This window comes from Haemorhous mexicanus, chromosome 2, assembly GCF_027477595.1.
Source record: "Haemorhous mexicanus isolate bHaeMex1 chromosome 2, bHaeMex1.pri, whole genome shotgun sequence".
In the NCBI taxonomy this organism is placed as follows: Eukaryota; Metazoa; Chordata; class Aves; order Passeriformes; family Fringillidae; genus Haemorhous; species Haemorhous mexicanus.
In genome coordinates this window covers 44,529,663-44,546,267 of record NC_082342.1, presented here as the reverse complement: position 1 = coordinate 44,546,267, position 16,605 = coordinate 44,529,663, and the positions used below count along the sequence as shown (strand labels likewise).

At 41.6% G+C, this 16,605-nt stretch overlaps 1 protein-coding gene across 1 annotated transcript in view; it reads left to right on the top strand.

Annotated features, from left to right (window-relative positions):
* The window catches only part of PGR (progesterone receptor), a 37,580-nt gene extending 27,822 nt beyond the window's left edge, over nt 1–9,758 (top strand). Inside the window, exons 7-8 of the mRNA XM_059838603.1 lie at nt 900–1,057; nt 2,477–9,758. Coding sequence (XP_059694586.1) covers nt 900–1,057; nt 2,477–2,632 — 314 coding nt within the window. The 3' untranslated portion in view covers nt 2,633–9,758. The remainder of the gene's footprint in view (nt 1–899; nt 1,058–2,476) is intronic.
* The last annotated feature ends 6,847 nt before the right edge of the window (nt 9,759–16,605 follow it).

The window sequence follows — 16,605 nt, the reverse complement described above, 5'->3', positions numbered from 1 at the left end:
TGACTGTCTTTTTGCAGAATTCAGAGGAAAAAGGCCATTCATTGATGGAAGATACCTTCAAAATTAATTTTCAGGGGAAATATAAAGACTTAATTGCTGGTTTAGGGATGTAAGTCAAGGATAACTTCCATCTAACCTTAAACTCCATCAGAGCCACTTTATATTAAAACATTCTTCAGTTCTCTATAAAAGAAATGTTCAGAATCATCCAGGCTTTGAAAATTAAGGAATTCTTTTTCTATGACACTTGTCACTAGCAGCCACTAACATGCTCTTTTCTCAGTGTTCTCTCCATGTCCTCATTTTGATTCTCACACCTGACCTTTAAGAGAAGAGGGAGTTCAACCAGTTACTCCTCCTTGCTCATTTTTCTAAAAAGCTGTTCACCTTTAAGTCTCTGATCAGTTCCATTAAGTAAAAGAGGTTCAAACAGGAGGTCTGAGCCCTGGCAGCTTTACTGTCTGTACTGCTTCAGAACTGTTAGTGCATTCCTTGACTCCATTTTGAAGCACTCCAGCTAGACCTTTCTACCACACATTTGCTTTGAAGAGAGCAGACCCACAGCAGTGTACAGATGGATCAGTCCATAACGTGTTTCCTCTAAGACAGGAGTGGTTCTTTAAGCCATATTTTTTTTCCCAGCAAACACATGTAACTGAAGCTTAGGGATATTTCTAAACATTAGGCAATTAGCAAAATGAACTGATTGCTCCTGGTATATCCTTTTAACTAATTGTATCTCTGGTTTTGGAGTAACTCTTGAAAGGGAAGAAGTACTGGGCACATAATAATGAATTGCACTGGACAGCATGGAATACTGTAAATTTTTCCTGTACTTTAAGTTTCATTGTCTTCAGAGTAAATTGTAGCCCAACTGGTTTGGTTTTTTTTTTTTTTAGTTCCTTTGGAAGGTCTAAGAAGTCAAAGCCAATTTGATGAGATGAGAACAAGTTACATCAGAGAACTGGTGAAGGCAATTGGTTTGCGCCAGAAAGGCGTTGTGGCCAACTCACAGCGTTTCTATCAACTTACAAAACTGATGGATTCCATGCATGATGTAAGTTTATTTGTTAATACTTTCTGCTCTTTAGGTAAGAAGGAATTTCTTAAAAGTAATTCTATGGAAGGGAGTCATCAGCATTCCTAAACAAAGAAAAACACACAAAAAAATCCTTTATTGTCCTTTATTATCCTTCAAATTTGTGTGAATTGATAGCTATATATTCAACATAAGTATTTGTATTGTGCACGTATTTTATGGTATACAAGATCAAAGTATTTGTGAAGCATGCATTAGAGTGCTGCCATTTTGTTTCATTTTTAGTGTAACATAACCAGTACAACTGTGGGCTTTGGTAGGGGTGGTGTGTATGTGTGTGTGAGCATGTGTATACTTGTTCAGGAAAATAGTGTGAGGAAGAGGCAATTCAAGTTGTAAAGTCAGACTATTAAGAATTAGTGAAAGGCAACCAAGATTGGCTTTCCAACCTTAGTTCAACTGGTTATATGTGGGTATTCTATACAACTTTTTCAGTATCTGTCTAGGTTTGGAAATGGAGTAATCTTTGACAATTCTAGATACCATGCCCTGGACACTTTTAAACTCAGTGTTGGTTGTGAGGAGTTCCCAAGGAGTTCAAGGGGGACGGGATCATTGCATCTTTTTATTCTTCAGAACTCAGCAAATCTGCATTTTATTTTAATTCAATCTCTTCCTTTTAAATGCATACTGTAAAATAATCTGTGAGGAAGAGAAAGAGGGAGAGAGGCTTGCTGCAAAATAACAAAGTGATATTTCATGGAGTATCTCCATCCAAGTCCTGTTTCAGATCAGGTTGATAAAGTGATGGGAGATACAAGGAAGAGAGAAATCATCACACTGGAGAGATTGTGTGATGTTAAAGCCTAAGGTAGCAGAAATAGTCCAATATTTAACAACATTTTGGCCACTGGTCTGAAATAAAAATTGGAACCTCTCGGAGAGCCTGGAAGAGATGTAATAACCACGTGCTGAGCAGTTGCCTTCAAGGGATGAGTCTGTGGAGTTCAGTGTTTGCAGCATACATGGATATGATCATAATGAAAACCATGGCAAAGCTCACAGGTAAGTAGTAAATGCTGCCTCTCAGAACAGTGCTTAAATAGCAGGTAGTGACCAAAGCACGCACATGAGTGTGAGAATAAGATGGAAGGTTGAAATCTTGTTAAGTAGTTGCCATTGTTTGTCACATATGTCTTGAATGAGGGGGATACTACTTTGTAATATTAGTGGAGCAGTGGTTTTATATGACTTGCCATAGCTATGGTTTTTGCCATTAATAGGGTCTGGCAAGTACCCTCATTACTGATTCATGAAAGGATAGGGTAAGGTAGAGAATGATGTGAGCTGATGAATGTATGAGTTGATTGACAGCATGTTTATGTGGCTGCATTACTGTTAGCCTGATTGATCATGTTTGTACTTTGTCAAATCCAGCTGGTGAAACAGCTCCATCTCTTCTGTTTGAACACCTTTCTCCAGTCCCGTGCACTGAGTGTTGAATTCCCTGAGATGATGTCAGAGGTGATTGCTGCACAGCTACCCAAGATTCTAGCAGGGATGGTGAAACCTCTTCTCTTTCACAAGAAGTGAAATGTCTTTTCTTTTATCACAGAGATGATACCTGGGTGATTTTTTGTTTGTTTATTTTGGTCAAGATTTTGCAATGTCAGGACTTCAGCATATTTGACATATTTACCCTGCCGACTGCTTTATACCTGTAACATACACAAGCCATTCAAGCTTGATGTACATATTGTGAGCTCCTGATTCCTTAACTGCAAAAATCACAACAGTCGTAAGAAATGTTTTGTAAACTTGTCTAAGCTGCTTTTTAGATATGCATATGAATGACAGTGGATAGAATTTCCAGATTTCTAACAACAGTTATACATTTTTCTTACACATTGCACACTCTTGGATTTCTGGTATGACATGGTGCAAAATTTTTACTTTAGCACATTGTGTGCATGGATACATGTGGGCATGTGCATAATGTAAGATTTTGGAGTAATTAAAATAAATATTGCCCACATTTTCTTATGGATATTTTTCTTTTTATTACTGCAATGCCATCAGAAATAAATACTGTGCTAGGCACACAGTATACATTCATACTCCCATCTGTGGTCATGTTGCATTGAAACTCAATCCAGCATACTGTTTTCTGCATCATTCACTAGAGCTCTTCTTCAAAAATCAGAAAGTTTAGGACAATTTCAGTGTGTATTACACCAGAAGTAATGTGTATGCAAACCCACTCAGCTTTGGTTTGTGTTATTTTTCCTTAAAAGTTCAGCACTAACTAAAGCTAAAGCACTTTGCTGTAATCCTAAATTCATCAACTCTTACATTCTGTATTTCAGAAGCTTTAAATAGAGATGTTTTCACTGACTGCAAGTCTTAATAATCTTAATGTTTTGAATTCCAATGCTGAACACTCAATCAGCCATTAGCATCCAATTATAGTGAGATCAAATGCAAAAAGAAATGGAAAATATGACTGCAAACATTTTGATACACATCAGACTCATTTCAGTATGATTTAGTGGAGCTACATATTTTCTATTTTAAAAGCATGCCATTATAAGTGGGGTAACTATAAAAAAGGAATTGGACTCAATTAGCTTTATGCATTCAAGAAGAATGACATGTTTTACCATAGAAATGAATATTCAACTGAAAAATTATAAAGTGGTGATGTTTGTTCCTTTGATATGGTTATGAAGCAACTTATGCATTTAAGGCAGTAATTTGTAGATATATTCAAACAACAGAGAAACAGAAAAACCTTAAGAAGAATTCATGAGTCTATAAAAATACGACAAATTTTGCCAGTCATTGCAAATGATATGTAAACATAGGAAATGGTGAATCTTGTTTGGATACTTCTGGCCTTATGCTTTTGCTTTTGCCCATGACTTGTTAGATGTCCCCAATGTGTGACTGTGTCCTGCTGGTATGTGTAGCTTGGTCAGTACAGACATATCCTTGTCACATGAACAAAGGCCCCTGGGATGTAAGTTCAGTATCCCCGGCTAAATCAGGATGCCCCTCATTAAAAATATGTTAGTGTTGGTAAAAATTACATCTTGGTTCTTGAAAAAACTGTGGAAAACTGGCAAGTATGGGAATGTCTCAAGGTGTCCTTACTGGTCATAATTTCCTAAAGCCAACAAAGAAGAATCTACATTACAACTGGGAATAGGAGCATTTTTGACTAGAGCTGGTGCAAATGTGTGACCCTAGATGAAGTGGTATAGACAGACTTTTGTGTTAGTTGACTAGGTTTGTCATTTCTAACTGCCCAGGAAAGCAATGTCCTTGATATTCCATACAGTCTGACTTTTAACTGTGATCCTTAAAGCAATTATGTTTTAATAAATAGCACAAAATTCTTTATTTCTACATCCTGAAGTTTTTTTTTTCTTTATTTTGTGTTTGCATTCAGTAAATGTGATTTTCAGTAAAAAAAATCTATTTCAATCATTCCACTTTCATGTAACAACAGTATTTCCATGCATTCTTTTGGAATTGAAGTATTGCCACATGATTTACCACCGAGTAAGCAGACTGTCTATATTACTGTTTAGATTTAACTGATAACAGAAACTTCCCACACTAAAAATTACTCCTCATCACCCTGATTTTGAAACTAGATGACAGATCAGGCAGTATGTTTGCCTTAGGAATGCATGAATCTGCCTACATCTGCGTTTTACTCAATCCCTAAGTGGCTGACATGTCACCGTGTCCCCTAAACATGGCAGACTAGTCTGAAATGCACTATATTTGCCTCAAAGGCATAATCAAAAAGGAAAAATGATACTTTTTTGGAATAGATAACTAAACTTAAAAACATTCTAAACTTATATTTCTGAAAGACCTCTAATACACGGAAAAAAATTCCCAAAAGTTCATGGCCATGATGAATTCACTACGCAAGATAGAATGATTGGGTAATTGTGTCTGCTGTAAGTCTGAGAGTCCTGTGATCGTTATGTGATTGTCCAAAGTTTGAAAAAAAATTTCAGCTTTAAGCCCAGATTATAAAATGGCCTTTAGTGTCCATTTTGATACTGTCATTTGCTCTGCATTACATAGAAACCATGAAGAGTGAAAAGGGACCTGGGGGTGCTGGTTGAGAGTGCCTGAACATGAGCCAGAGTGTGCCCAGGTGGCCCAGAAGGCCGATGGCATCCTGGCCTGGATCAGCCAGGGTGTGGCCAGCAGGAGCAGGGCAGTGACCGTCCCCCTGTGCTCAGCACTGCTGAGGCCACAGCTCCAATCCTGTGCTCAGTTCTGGGCCCCTCACTGCAAGAGAGACATTGAGGGGCTGGAGCGTGTCCAGGGAAGGGCAACGGAGCTGGGGAAGGGTCTGGAGCACAAGTCCTGTGAGCAGCAGCTGAGGGAGCTGGGGGTGTTCAGCCTGGAGAAAAGGAGGCTCAGGGGGGACCTCATCACTCTCTGCAACTGCCTGAAAGGAGGGTGCAGCCAGGTGGGGGTCAGGGATTGACCTCTTCTCCTGGGTAACAACTGACAGCAGGAGAGGATGTGACCTCAAGCTGTTCTAGAGGAAGTTCAGGTTGGATATCAGGGAGAATTTCTTCATTGAAAGGGTGGTGAAGCATTGGAAGGGGCTGCCCAGGGAAGTGTTGAAGTCACCATCCCTGGAAGTGTTCAAGAAGTGACTGGACTTAGTTCTGTGGTTTAGTTGACAAGGTGGAGATCAGTCAAAGCTTGGACTCAATGATCTTGGCAGGTCTTTTCCAAACTAAATGATTCTGATTCTGTGAACATCTATCAATACACCCGATTTCTTCCTTCCCTTCAGAAGTCTTGTGTACTATGACTTTTCAACCCTGCAGCAATGTTTAGAGAGCCATTACTTGGTTTTTTACTGAGTACAAGGATTTATAGTTGTATGTGCTTATGTCCTTTGATAGTTTTTTAAAGAGCAGAGCATTTTGGACCTGAGCTTTACAAATAGACATCTTGTAGTGCTTCTCAATACATTGAGCAAGGCAGAATGCTGGATCTTCTTATGGTGTGTTTATACACTAGGAATAAGAGGTTTCAGCAGGTGGATTTTTCTTCTTTTCTGACATTTGGGATGTGCCTGATTACATTTTAAAAGTATGAAACCTGTTGTAATAATTAGAAAGCTTTCCAGCCATCTTCTACAGGCTTTTGTTTCAAGTTATGACTAAAAGTTCTCCATGTACTGAATAATGCAGGCTGTGTCTGAAGCTCAGCTTCTCGTGTTCTGTGCAGTTGAGATATTTTTGACCAAAGCCCTTCAGCATTACCTTCTGTTGGTGCTTGAGTGAAGCAAACAAACCAACCCATGAAGTCATCGGCTTCCTTTGAGCTCTGCTGCTGATTCAGCTCTGTACAGGTATCATATTTATGGTTTTTAAATTATGTTTTGGAGGTTGAGGTGCCTGGCCATGGCAGCTCACCTGTGTTTGGAGAGGTGGGGCCTCCAGCCCCTGCAAGCTGTTCTCTTTGCCTATGAGCTGCTCCGCAGTTGTGCTTGCTGTGGTCCAAGAAACACAAAAGATCAAACACTTGGCTCATGTTTTCAAAGATTTCAGCTGTATCCACAGTTGGGACCAGCCTTTAGGGGTGGAGGAATGTGGGATCCTTAATACCTAGTCCATGACAGAAGGAAATGTGTTCTGAGAAGCTTTCAGTTGATTTCATGGCACTTTGAAATGGCCTGGTTATGTGTGTGCATAATAAAATATTCATATTAATTTCTGATCTGCAGCTGTTTCTTCAGCTGCACTGGGGTTAGGCTTTCTCGTGCTATATGTGCAACAAATAAACTTTCTCACTGAAAATGAGACCTAAATTTGTATTTTCTGACAGTCAATGCCTTGTTAGCACCTTAGCTGTGCTTTTTTCTTTCTTTTCAAGTAGTTCTCTCTCCATTACCTTTGTTGGGAAGGTGAGCTGCTTTCCTGTGTTCCTACCTACACCCAAATATTCATCTCAGTTACCAGTGATGTGTCTGTAGCATGAACAGCAAGGATCCTACAGGAATCCTTTCTTCCCATCCTCTCCTCCCTGCCCAAAGTTAAGGCTGGTTTATCTGCAGAGCAGGAGAGGATGGGGCTGCACTCCCCCCCATGCAGTGCAACTCTGAGCACACATTTCTTGCCTTACATGCTCTTTGTGGCAGGCTGACCTTTCTTTCCTTCCAAGAAGTCAGCTTGCAGCCACAGAGCTAATATCCAAAGCCCTCCCAACTTTCCACGCCTCAGAAGCCTGTGAGCATACTGCCAGGCTGGACTGTCAGCATTGCTGGATTTATTGGTTTGTACTGCTTTGTGTCATGGTGACCTGACTTGAGCAGAGATTTGCTTTTAGTTTAGTTTTCTTTTTCCCTTGGAAGATGAAAAGGAAAAAAAACTCTAATATTTTAGGTATTTTTTGGTTTAAAATTTACTTTTTTTTTTTCAATTAATGCTATTAATTTATTAGATTGACATTATTTGCATGCAGAATGGTACTGTAGCTTCTCAGATGCTTGGATAGGAACATGCAGTAAAAGGTGACTGCACAGATATTAATAACTAAGTTAAAATTTATCTGTCTACCTTAAAGAGAAAATAAATAACCCACAGAAAACAGTCTTTAAGTGCTCTTGGAACTATGCAGCAGTTGCATAACTTCAAATACATGGGCAGTTCTGCTCCCTTGATGATTTTTTTGCTCACATTTAGGAATTGTTTTCCCTGGGTTGAGCCCACAGTGCTCTGTATGGGGCATTTAAGCATATATAGAGGATATCAGATAGTGGTGAGCTTTCATTTAATTCTGATATACATCCTTTAAAACTGGCAGCATTTCAATTTCTTGCTGGTGTGGGGTGGGCTCATTGTAAAAATACCATCATGAGCCTTTTAGTCATAGATCATGTTTTTCTGACCATGAAAACTATGTTACCTTTTCACCTCTATGGGTACAATAGTTCCACCAATTTAACATTCAGGCATATCAGCGAGGAAGTTCTCACAGTGTCATTTAAATAGTCTCACTCTATTGCATTTTCCCACACTCAATTCAAATACCTACCCAGCCAGTTCATGACTAAAATCTCCTTTTCCTTTGTGGAGGAAAAAAAAAAAAAGAAATCAATCATTGTCAGGAAATCAGAACACTGCATCACTGAGCTTCAAACAAGGGACTAGATTGAATAAAAAGCAGGTAGGGAGCATAATAATCACCTTTGACATCACCTCAGAAGTAACTGGGCAGAGAAGTACAGAGACCTTTTGGTTATACAGGTGGGATTTATATGAGCATCACCATAAGTTGCTCATTCCAGGGATGTACAGTTCTCTGAGGCCTATTTTTCATATGCTGGATGGGAAGACAGCAATGCTGTTACACTTCATACCCTGTATTGTTGGGTGATGTCCAGTGTGGGACTCTAATCTGTGATATCTCCAGTTGAGAACAATGTTCTCATCACGGTGCTGCTCAAAGAAACTGATTTATTCTGGCATGCTTGTCTTGGCTATAAGGAGCATGAATAGAGGAAGCACCAAACCAACATGTGCATGGCAGTATGAATCCATAAAGGTGTGGCTGTGATCCTACTGAGAGTATTTGAAAAAGAAACACCTGGCCACCTGCAATTAATATGTTCCCAACCATTTCTCTAGATTCCAGCAACATTCCTAAGAGTAAAACATGGATTTTGATGGCCCATGGAGGCATATTCTGTTGTAGACAAAGGACAACACAGTTGACAAAAATTTACCACTGTTCAATAAAAAAACCTGTGACATGATGCTGTCAGGACAGGCTCTCAGCTCGCCTATGGGGCATTACACACAACAGATGGGGATATCATCTTTTGGGACTGTCATCACCACACATCAAGCATTGGTCAGCTGAGGATGTCAAGGCTTTTCATCTGAAAATTTAGATGATTTGTATCCGAAAGCTCAGCTTACAGTACAGTCACACTGCCCTGGCCAGTTCATTTCTTACAAAAATTTACACACTGACATCCCCAATTGCTGTTACAAGCAGTTCCTAGTGATGGCTACAGCCAGCTTAGGTTTTACTGGGAGACAGAAACTGCTTCCCTTTCTCAGGCTTCAAAATACAGGTCATGCTTCTACTTGGCTGCCCACAGCTAAAAGGTTGCACAAAAAAAACACCCAAAAAATCAAAAATAACTACAAACATCTGAAATTGAAAGTACTGAATTGAAAAACATTTGAAAATACTATGTAATGAAGTTTTCCACTTAAAGTATCCTTAAAGCATTCCCTGAAGACAGACATTAATTTAAAGAAAAACTACATGATAGAGAAAAGCACAAACCAAAGCTGGGTGCTCCTGAAATGCATAATCTGTTGAAGTTTCTGAATTTCTTACAGCATCTAAATCCCAATTTCAAATATTTGTGAAACATTTCTCCTCCCCTTCTTCCCGTGCCTTCAACACACCTGCTTTTCCCAATGGGTTTCTTGGATGCGTAATACAGTAACACTTTGTAGAGTCTTTGTAATCCTTAATGGAAAAAATCTGTAGAAAAACAAATAATCCTTAATTTTGAGACATCTTTGGACTGATCTTCATATTTCTCTGTATTTAACATTCAGGATCATGATGGATACAATTTATGCTTTGCTGCTATTGTTTTTATTTTTGGGGAAAAAGACTTGTATAAAAGATTTCTGTATTTTCGTCTTGAGGAGCTTTCATCTCTATATTTGTACAACTGAAATAATAGCTTCAAATATTTTTGCAAAGGTGTTGTCTAGCTACATTGTGTCTTGTCCAATAAACTGGGGATGTGCTTGCTTTGTAGTAGTATGAGAAGTGCTTAACTCTTCAGTAGATGTACAAAAATCCACTAGATTGAGTGGAAGCTAAAGCTGCAGAATGACACTGCTGTCACTGGTCACGGGGCTGCAGCTGCCAGAACCAGGCTGGTGGAGCCACTTGTGCTGGAGTCCTGCTGGGAGGCTGATTTTGGGGGAATACCTTGGCAGCTCCAGCTTAGAGACAATACACTTTTAGTTACTGAATTCAAACCTGTATGGCTGGGAAAGGGTAAGGTGGGGGGGCAGAATTGTCTTCCACATTTTTTGCCATTCAAACTCTCTACAAGACAGAATACAATAAAACCTTAATTAATTACTTATTTATATCTTTATTTATTCCTACATGGAAGGTTGTGACTTTAATCAAAACTGAAGCAGTCAAACTGCCAGCCAATAGAAGCATCAAAATAGGTTACAATGCATTCCTGATCTCCTGGCATAAACACATACAAAGGGGAAGTTTATTAAAAAGCCTGCCCTGCAGTGCAGAAGGTCCAAGCACAGCAGCACTAGCAAGAGGTGCTGATGTGAGAGCACAGGCCGTGGCACTGTGGGATAAGAGGGGCTGGCACGGCACTGCTGGTCCAGATCAGCAGAAATACACCTGAGTAGAGACACCATTAGCACAGAAACCTACACATTGGGTAATCATTAATTTGTAACTACTTAAAAGCCAGGCTTTCAGAATAAATTGTCCCTGGACTTTACAGAGCCAGTCCACACCAAGGACTGGAGCTTTGGGCTGCCAGAATTGGTCAGTGCCAGATCTGCCCTCTGAGGTGCAAGATGCAGCACAGTGCAGGATGCATCCATCTGCCATCCATCCACCCTGGGATCCTCAGTCATGGGGGAGAAGAGCTTTTCTTCTTGCTGGTCATGGACCTGGACTGGTGCAACCTTTCTTTCAGCATCACCCCTGGCTTTTAAGGAACTGACTCCAGTGCTCAGGTGATCCTTCCCTCATCCTTAATGTGTTCTGCTTCCCACCGCACTGCCTTGTGATGTGGTGTGCAACAGGCATGGAGGCAAGGAGTGGGACCTGCAGCCTGATGAGGGACACAGGCAGAATGGCTGGGAAATGCCAGGTGTCCTCCATTAACAGGAGAGACCACCACCCTCCTTTCCTGTTCCAAGGAAATACTGGGAAAAAACTGGACTGCTGGTTTAGATGTCACCCCTTTCTAAGGATGTGCTGCAGTGTGGCCTCAGAGAAGGATTAGTCATGCCAACAACACCAATACTCATGGACATTGTTTCCATATAATACAGAACATCTTGGAAGTGATGTTGCAGTTTTGTTTCTGAATGTCCTCATTCTTGTCAATTGATATCTTGGATGTTACTAGTGCTCCATGTAGACATCACAAACAGTTTGGCATCGCTGGCACTTACCACACAGATGATTAATTTTTCAATTTAGTTTTAAGCATTCCATGCAGTATAAAACAAGTGGGGAAGGCATTTAGTCAGTACAAAAATACATGAATTTCTTTTACATGGAAGTTCTATTAACAGCTGGCACACAGAAGAAAATAATAAAGTCTCTGAGACACTTGAACTTCAAGATGTCAAAGTGAAAGAATGTGGTCCTACTTAAATAAGCAGTGGAGCACATCTTCATTGGTACCTTTACTTAGGCCCCCATTATTTCTTTACACAACGATGTTCCTCAGGATTGAGTGGAATAACTTTGTGTGTGCATATATATCTATATGTATGTATCTCTATACATCTCTCTATATCTCTATCTATATCTATACCTGTATATCTGCTCTGTCCCAAATCAGCCTCAATGCATGCCTCTTTTGCTCAAGGACAGTTTGGGGTTTTATTCTTTTTAACAGACGTGGTATTAGAAGGATATAACAAATAAAATAAGATTACTCATTGTTTGACATAGGATATCTAAACCCTTTGAGGTAGAAGTTTTTGCTTTAACCTTTAGCAGATAACAGTCCCCCTAAATGAGATGGGATTTTTATTGTGACATCTCAGACTCCATAATGATGCAGATGCTCTCGAGCCTGACTCATCTCTGCACAGCACAGTGAGCTTCCTCTTAAACGTACTAAAGAGTAAAGCAATAATCACTGCCTGCTCACAGGGAAGGCAGCACTGGCATTTTGTGATTTTCTAAATGAAATAAGTGGTGTCAGAGATGCTGCTGTGAGGGAATTCAGATGAAACCATCATTTGCTTTCCTGTGTGTCAGTAATGAAGGTGCTGCAGCACTGGAGAAGGCACCAAACTGAGGCAAGGCTGAGGTGATCCTCTGAGGAGGTCCAGTATCCTAAATCACCCCCTGTGAGCTGCACTGGCTTTGGTGTTAGCACTGTTTCACTCAGATGTTCCTGCAGGGAAGGCTGACCTAAACGTGTGCCAGAGAAAGAGCCGTGCTTATTTCTTCTGCCTTCAGGTGAGGAACTTTTTGTGAGAGATTCACACAAATAACACCATGATAAACACTCTGTCTTTATTTTCCCTCTGGATATAAACTATCCAGCCAAGCCAATTAGCTAAAGAGCCACAATATTCACCTGATTTTCTCATGCTGATGTGCTTACAGATATCATTATTATGATCATGCTTACATTTGGTTTCCCAGTTCATTTAGGAAATATTTCAAGGCATCATTTGAACCAAGATGAGGAAAAAATATTAAGGTAAGGGTTTGGCAGGGGCAGACTTAGTTCTGTGTTGCTCTGAGGGTAAAAATAATTGTGCTGGTTTGTTTTGTATTGCCTGAACTTCAGGGGGATGGGGAGGGCAGGGAGAAGGGCCCATCTGGAAATGTTACAAGTCACAGCTGGAAGACAGTGACATACTCCTATGGCATTCACTGCAGGTTTCTCAGGGAAGGTCTGGGGAGAAGGACATTGTGCAGAATGGCCATTTAAAGGCAGGCAGTTTGTCCTAATTACAGAAAAGAAACAGCCCTTCACAGGACCAAACAAAAGCATCCCTCCAGCAACAGCTACAGCAGGAAATAACAAACTTAAAGTGACAATTTAAGGTGAGGTTTTATGTAAGGATGTATTTGCATCACAGCTACCCAGCAAAATTTGTTTGCACCTAAATGTCTCTGAGGTCTCTGCTATCTACCTGATTCCTTTAGATGTCCCTGGAGGGTGCACCAGGGCTCCCCAGTGTGGTTTTTGTCTTTTCTTCTTGTGGATTTTCCCTGCTGAGAGTCATCCTGCTATTTTGTGGTAATTCAGGGCTCACAGTTGTCACTGCTTACACAGTCTCTGTTTCCAGCACTTTGTGCTCAGCCTCCCAGCTCAGGTGCACTGAAACCCTAACCCTTGTTACCTTCTGGTGAGGCTCTTGCAAACAGCACATGCTCTGTTCTAGGAACCAGTTGTGTCCTGCATGCCAATTAATTTATTTGGAGGAACACTCCACAGATCAAGCTCAGGTTTCTTATCCCCCTTCTGCCTAGGTTTGGGAATTGTCCTCTGAAAGGCTTCTCATGGGGCTTCCCAGTGTGCAGCTGTCCCACCCGCTTGTGCACTGTGCCGATGTTCCCCCAGGGCTGCCCCGAGTGTACGGTCATCTCTGGATCATGGAGACCCCAAACGAGCTTGGCCGGAGCCCATTGCCTGAGCTCTGCCGTGCTCTGACATGTTGGGCACCTTCCACCCCCCACCCTGCCCCAAGCCCACCCAGGGCTGAGCCCCCACCCTCTCAGCCCTCCCACCTGCTGCAGTAGCCAAAGCTCAGCATTGCAAACCTTGTTTTGAAAATACCCCAAATCCAGATGTACTGCATGTTTCCCTTTGCATGTGTGGGGTTTTTTTGTACGAATACAAAAGCAATGACCACCAACAAAACTAAATCACTGATGTTTTTTGTTCAGATGGGACTCTGATCCCTTCTAAGGGCACCCAAGAGCCATTAACAGTAATTTTAAATGAAATACACCCGTGCTGGGTCTAACTAATCAGTTCCTCAATTATACTGGCAGAGAGATGTATTCCAATTACCAAAGTACTTTCAAGTGAATTAAGACTCCTTTCTGTACTGGCTGTGGAGGTCACTCAGTGTTCCCATGAATCCCTGCATGTTTACATTAAAAAAGCACACCATGATCTTTGGCAAAGGCACTTGCTCTAGGTTAGTTCAGCTTTTGAGCTTGTTGCCATAAATACAATAGAAAAGAAGCCAAGCATTGCAAAAGAAGCCAAGAATATCTTTCAATACTTGGTTTCTGTATCAGCGATTAATCCAAGTGACACGGGAAAAGTTTTACAAACACGAAATAAAATGTTAAAAGATGAAAGTGCAGATACCTTATTTACCATGTTTAATAAGCAGTGTTTGTGTTAAAAAGGTTGGTTTTGAAGGAATGCATCATGCCAAACTAATGAGAAAATGTTCTGAATCAGGACCTGAAATGACTTTGCCACCTGCTCAGTTTATGCCTATGCTGTTTCCTTGGATCACTGAGGTTTCTCTTCTTTAGGCAAAGGCTGTGGCCAGCCTGGCTCATCTCAGCACACATTCTATTCCAAAGCAATTCCACACATCACTTGCTCCATAGCTGACATCGAAGCCTTATCAATAATAAAGTCAAAAATACTAATTTTTCCAAACACATGAGAATCATTCCCTGTAAGGTGCTTTAATGCAACCAAGTAATGAGATGTGTCTTCATCCTTTTCGGTAAGAAGCAGAGATGTCTCACCCCTTGAGAGCTTTAAATTAGGTGTTAGTGTGGTAATTCAACACAGTTGTGTTGATTCAACAGCAATTCAGGTCTTTTTACATTTGAATGTTCAATGAAATGTCAAAATATGGCATGTCAGACAGAACAAAGGTTTCCCAGAAATAATAATAAAAAAAATTGTAGTTATTCCCTGATGTCAAGTAAAATGGGACACAGTGAAAATGAGTATGAGAACTATTTTAGAGCTTAGTCTAGACTCCAAAGTAGTGTTCATTCACTCACTCCTGCAGATCAGGGGCTCTGCAGCCAAGAAGCCTTGATTCCCATGGAAAAAAGCAGAAAACTCTAACAGAAAACACAACCTTTTCTTTTTCAGATTTTTACCATAAAATCAGTGATGAACTGTCATTTTTGATCAAAATGCAGATACTCTCCATTTCCTCTTGTGCTGACTCACAGTGCAGAGCTGGGCATCTGTGGCATTTCCAGCTCCTAACACTCCTGCTTTCACGGGCCCCAGCAGGAGTGGAGGGGAATCCAGCCCCAAGTGCTGGTCCCAGAGGGAGCTGTGGCAGTGCTGATGCAGGCACAGACACAGCCCAGCTCACCAGGCACAAAGAGCAGCAGGGAAGGGCAGGTGCCTCAGGGCATCTGTCCTTGCTCTTCCCTTCTTCCCAAAAGCCCCCGTGGCACCCGGGAGTGTTGCAGGCAGTGATGGTGACAGCTTCCATGGCTACTGTTCCACACTACACCTCAGGGGTGGTTCTCCACACTTGAGGTCAGGGCACTAAGTTTCAGCTCAGCTCCAACCCCTTCCTGCAGCCCCTCTACTTCTCAGGTTTTTCCAGCTGAACTAATACAGCCAGAAGGGGCTCTGCCAGCTCAACTGCATCCCTTGGTCCCAAGGGGAACCTTGCCTTCTCCCTGGCCCCATCCTGCTGGAGACACCAGGATCTCAGCAAGATGTAACCCAATTTGGTGACTGCAGGCTGCAGGTGATGTTTGATTCCTGAAAGCAGAGCCCACATCTCTCAAATCCTCGAGCAGGGAGAGCTGTGAAATACAGGCTTCACCTCGGAGCAGTTGCTAGAAAGCATCGGAAGGGAAAGACTCTTTTTCCATGTGGTCTGTGCTGCTTGGCTTCTCAACAGCCTCATTTTTACTTACAGCCAGGGTACTGGTGTTTTGTTTCTGTCTGTCTCTGAAGTGCCCCTGGGCAGAGCTGTGGCACAGTGCCTGCACAGAAGGAGGCTGGCAGGCAGGAGGCACAGCAGCCTGAGCGTGCCAGGGGCAGGAGCTGGCAGCAGGCAGCCATGGATGCAGGAGCAGTATTCATCCTCCCTGGCCTTCTGCAGTATTCTGCACTGACCAAGCCCAAGCACAGTGAACAGGGAAAGAGTTTATCAGCTGGCTGGTTTCATCTTGTTTAAGAAACACAGTTTTTTCAGTCTGTATCATAACAAAGCCTAATTGTTTCAGGGATATTAAAGTCTCCCGAGTTTCTGGTGAGTTCCTTCAGAGAAAAGCAAAGCAGGCCATCTCACAGCTCCATTTGCCTGGGGCACAGCTGTAACTCCAGCCCGTGGGCTATAAAAACTGAGGCAAAAAGTCTTGGAGAGGTGCTGGGGAGGACATACAAGGGAACTTGCAGAGGCCACTGCACTCCCTTGCTTCCCCCACTGGCAATGCTGTTGGAATGGAGCCATGGAAGGCCCTCCCTTGAGCCCATCCACCTGCTGAATTCCAGAGGCAAAGACCTGATCAGCGAGATTCTGCCTCGCCAGGGCTCTGCTTCTTGCTACCTAACATCCAAAGCTGTCCTTTTCTTTTCCTCAAAAGCCACATCTTTGGAGACTTCCACATGATCAGGACAGTGTATGACAGACTATTGTCTGGTATTCGAATGCCCTTCTACGTAAAGCATCCTCAGGGCTGAAATGTTACTCTAAAATGCCAGTATGGATAGAAGTAGAACCAAAGTGTTATTACTTAGAAAAAAGAAAAAGCTGAACCAGAGCCCAAATTTAAAACAAATAAAAAACCAG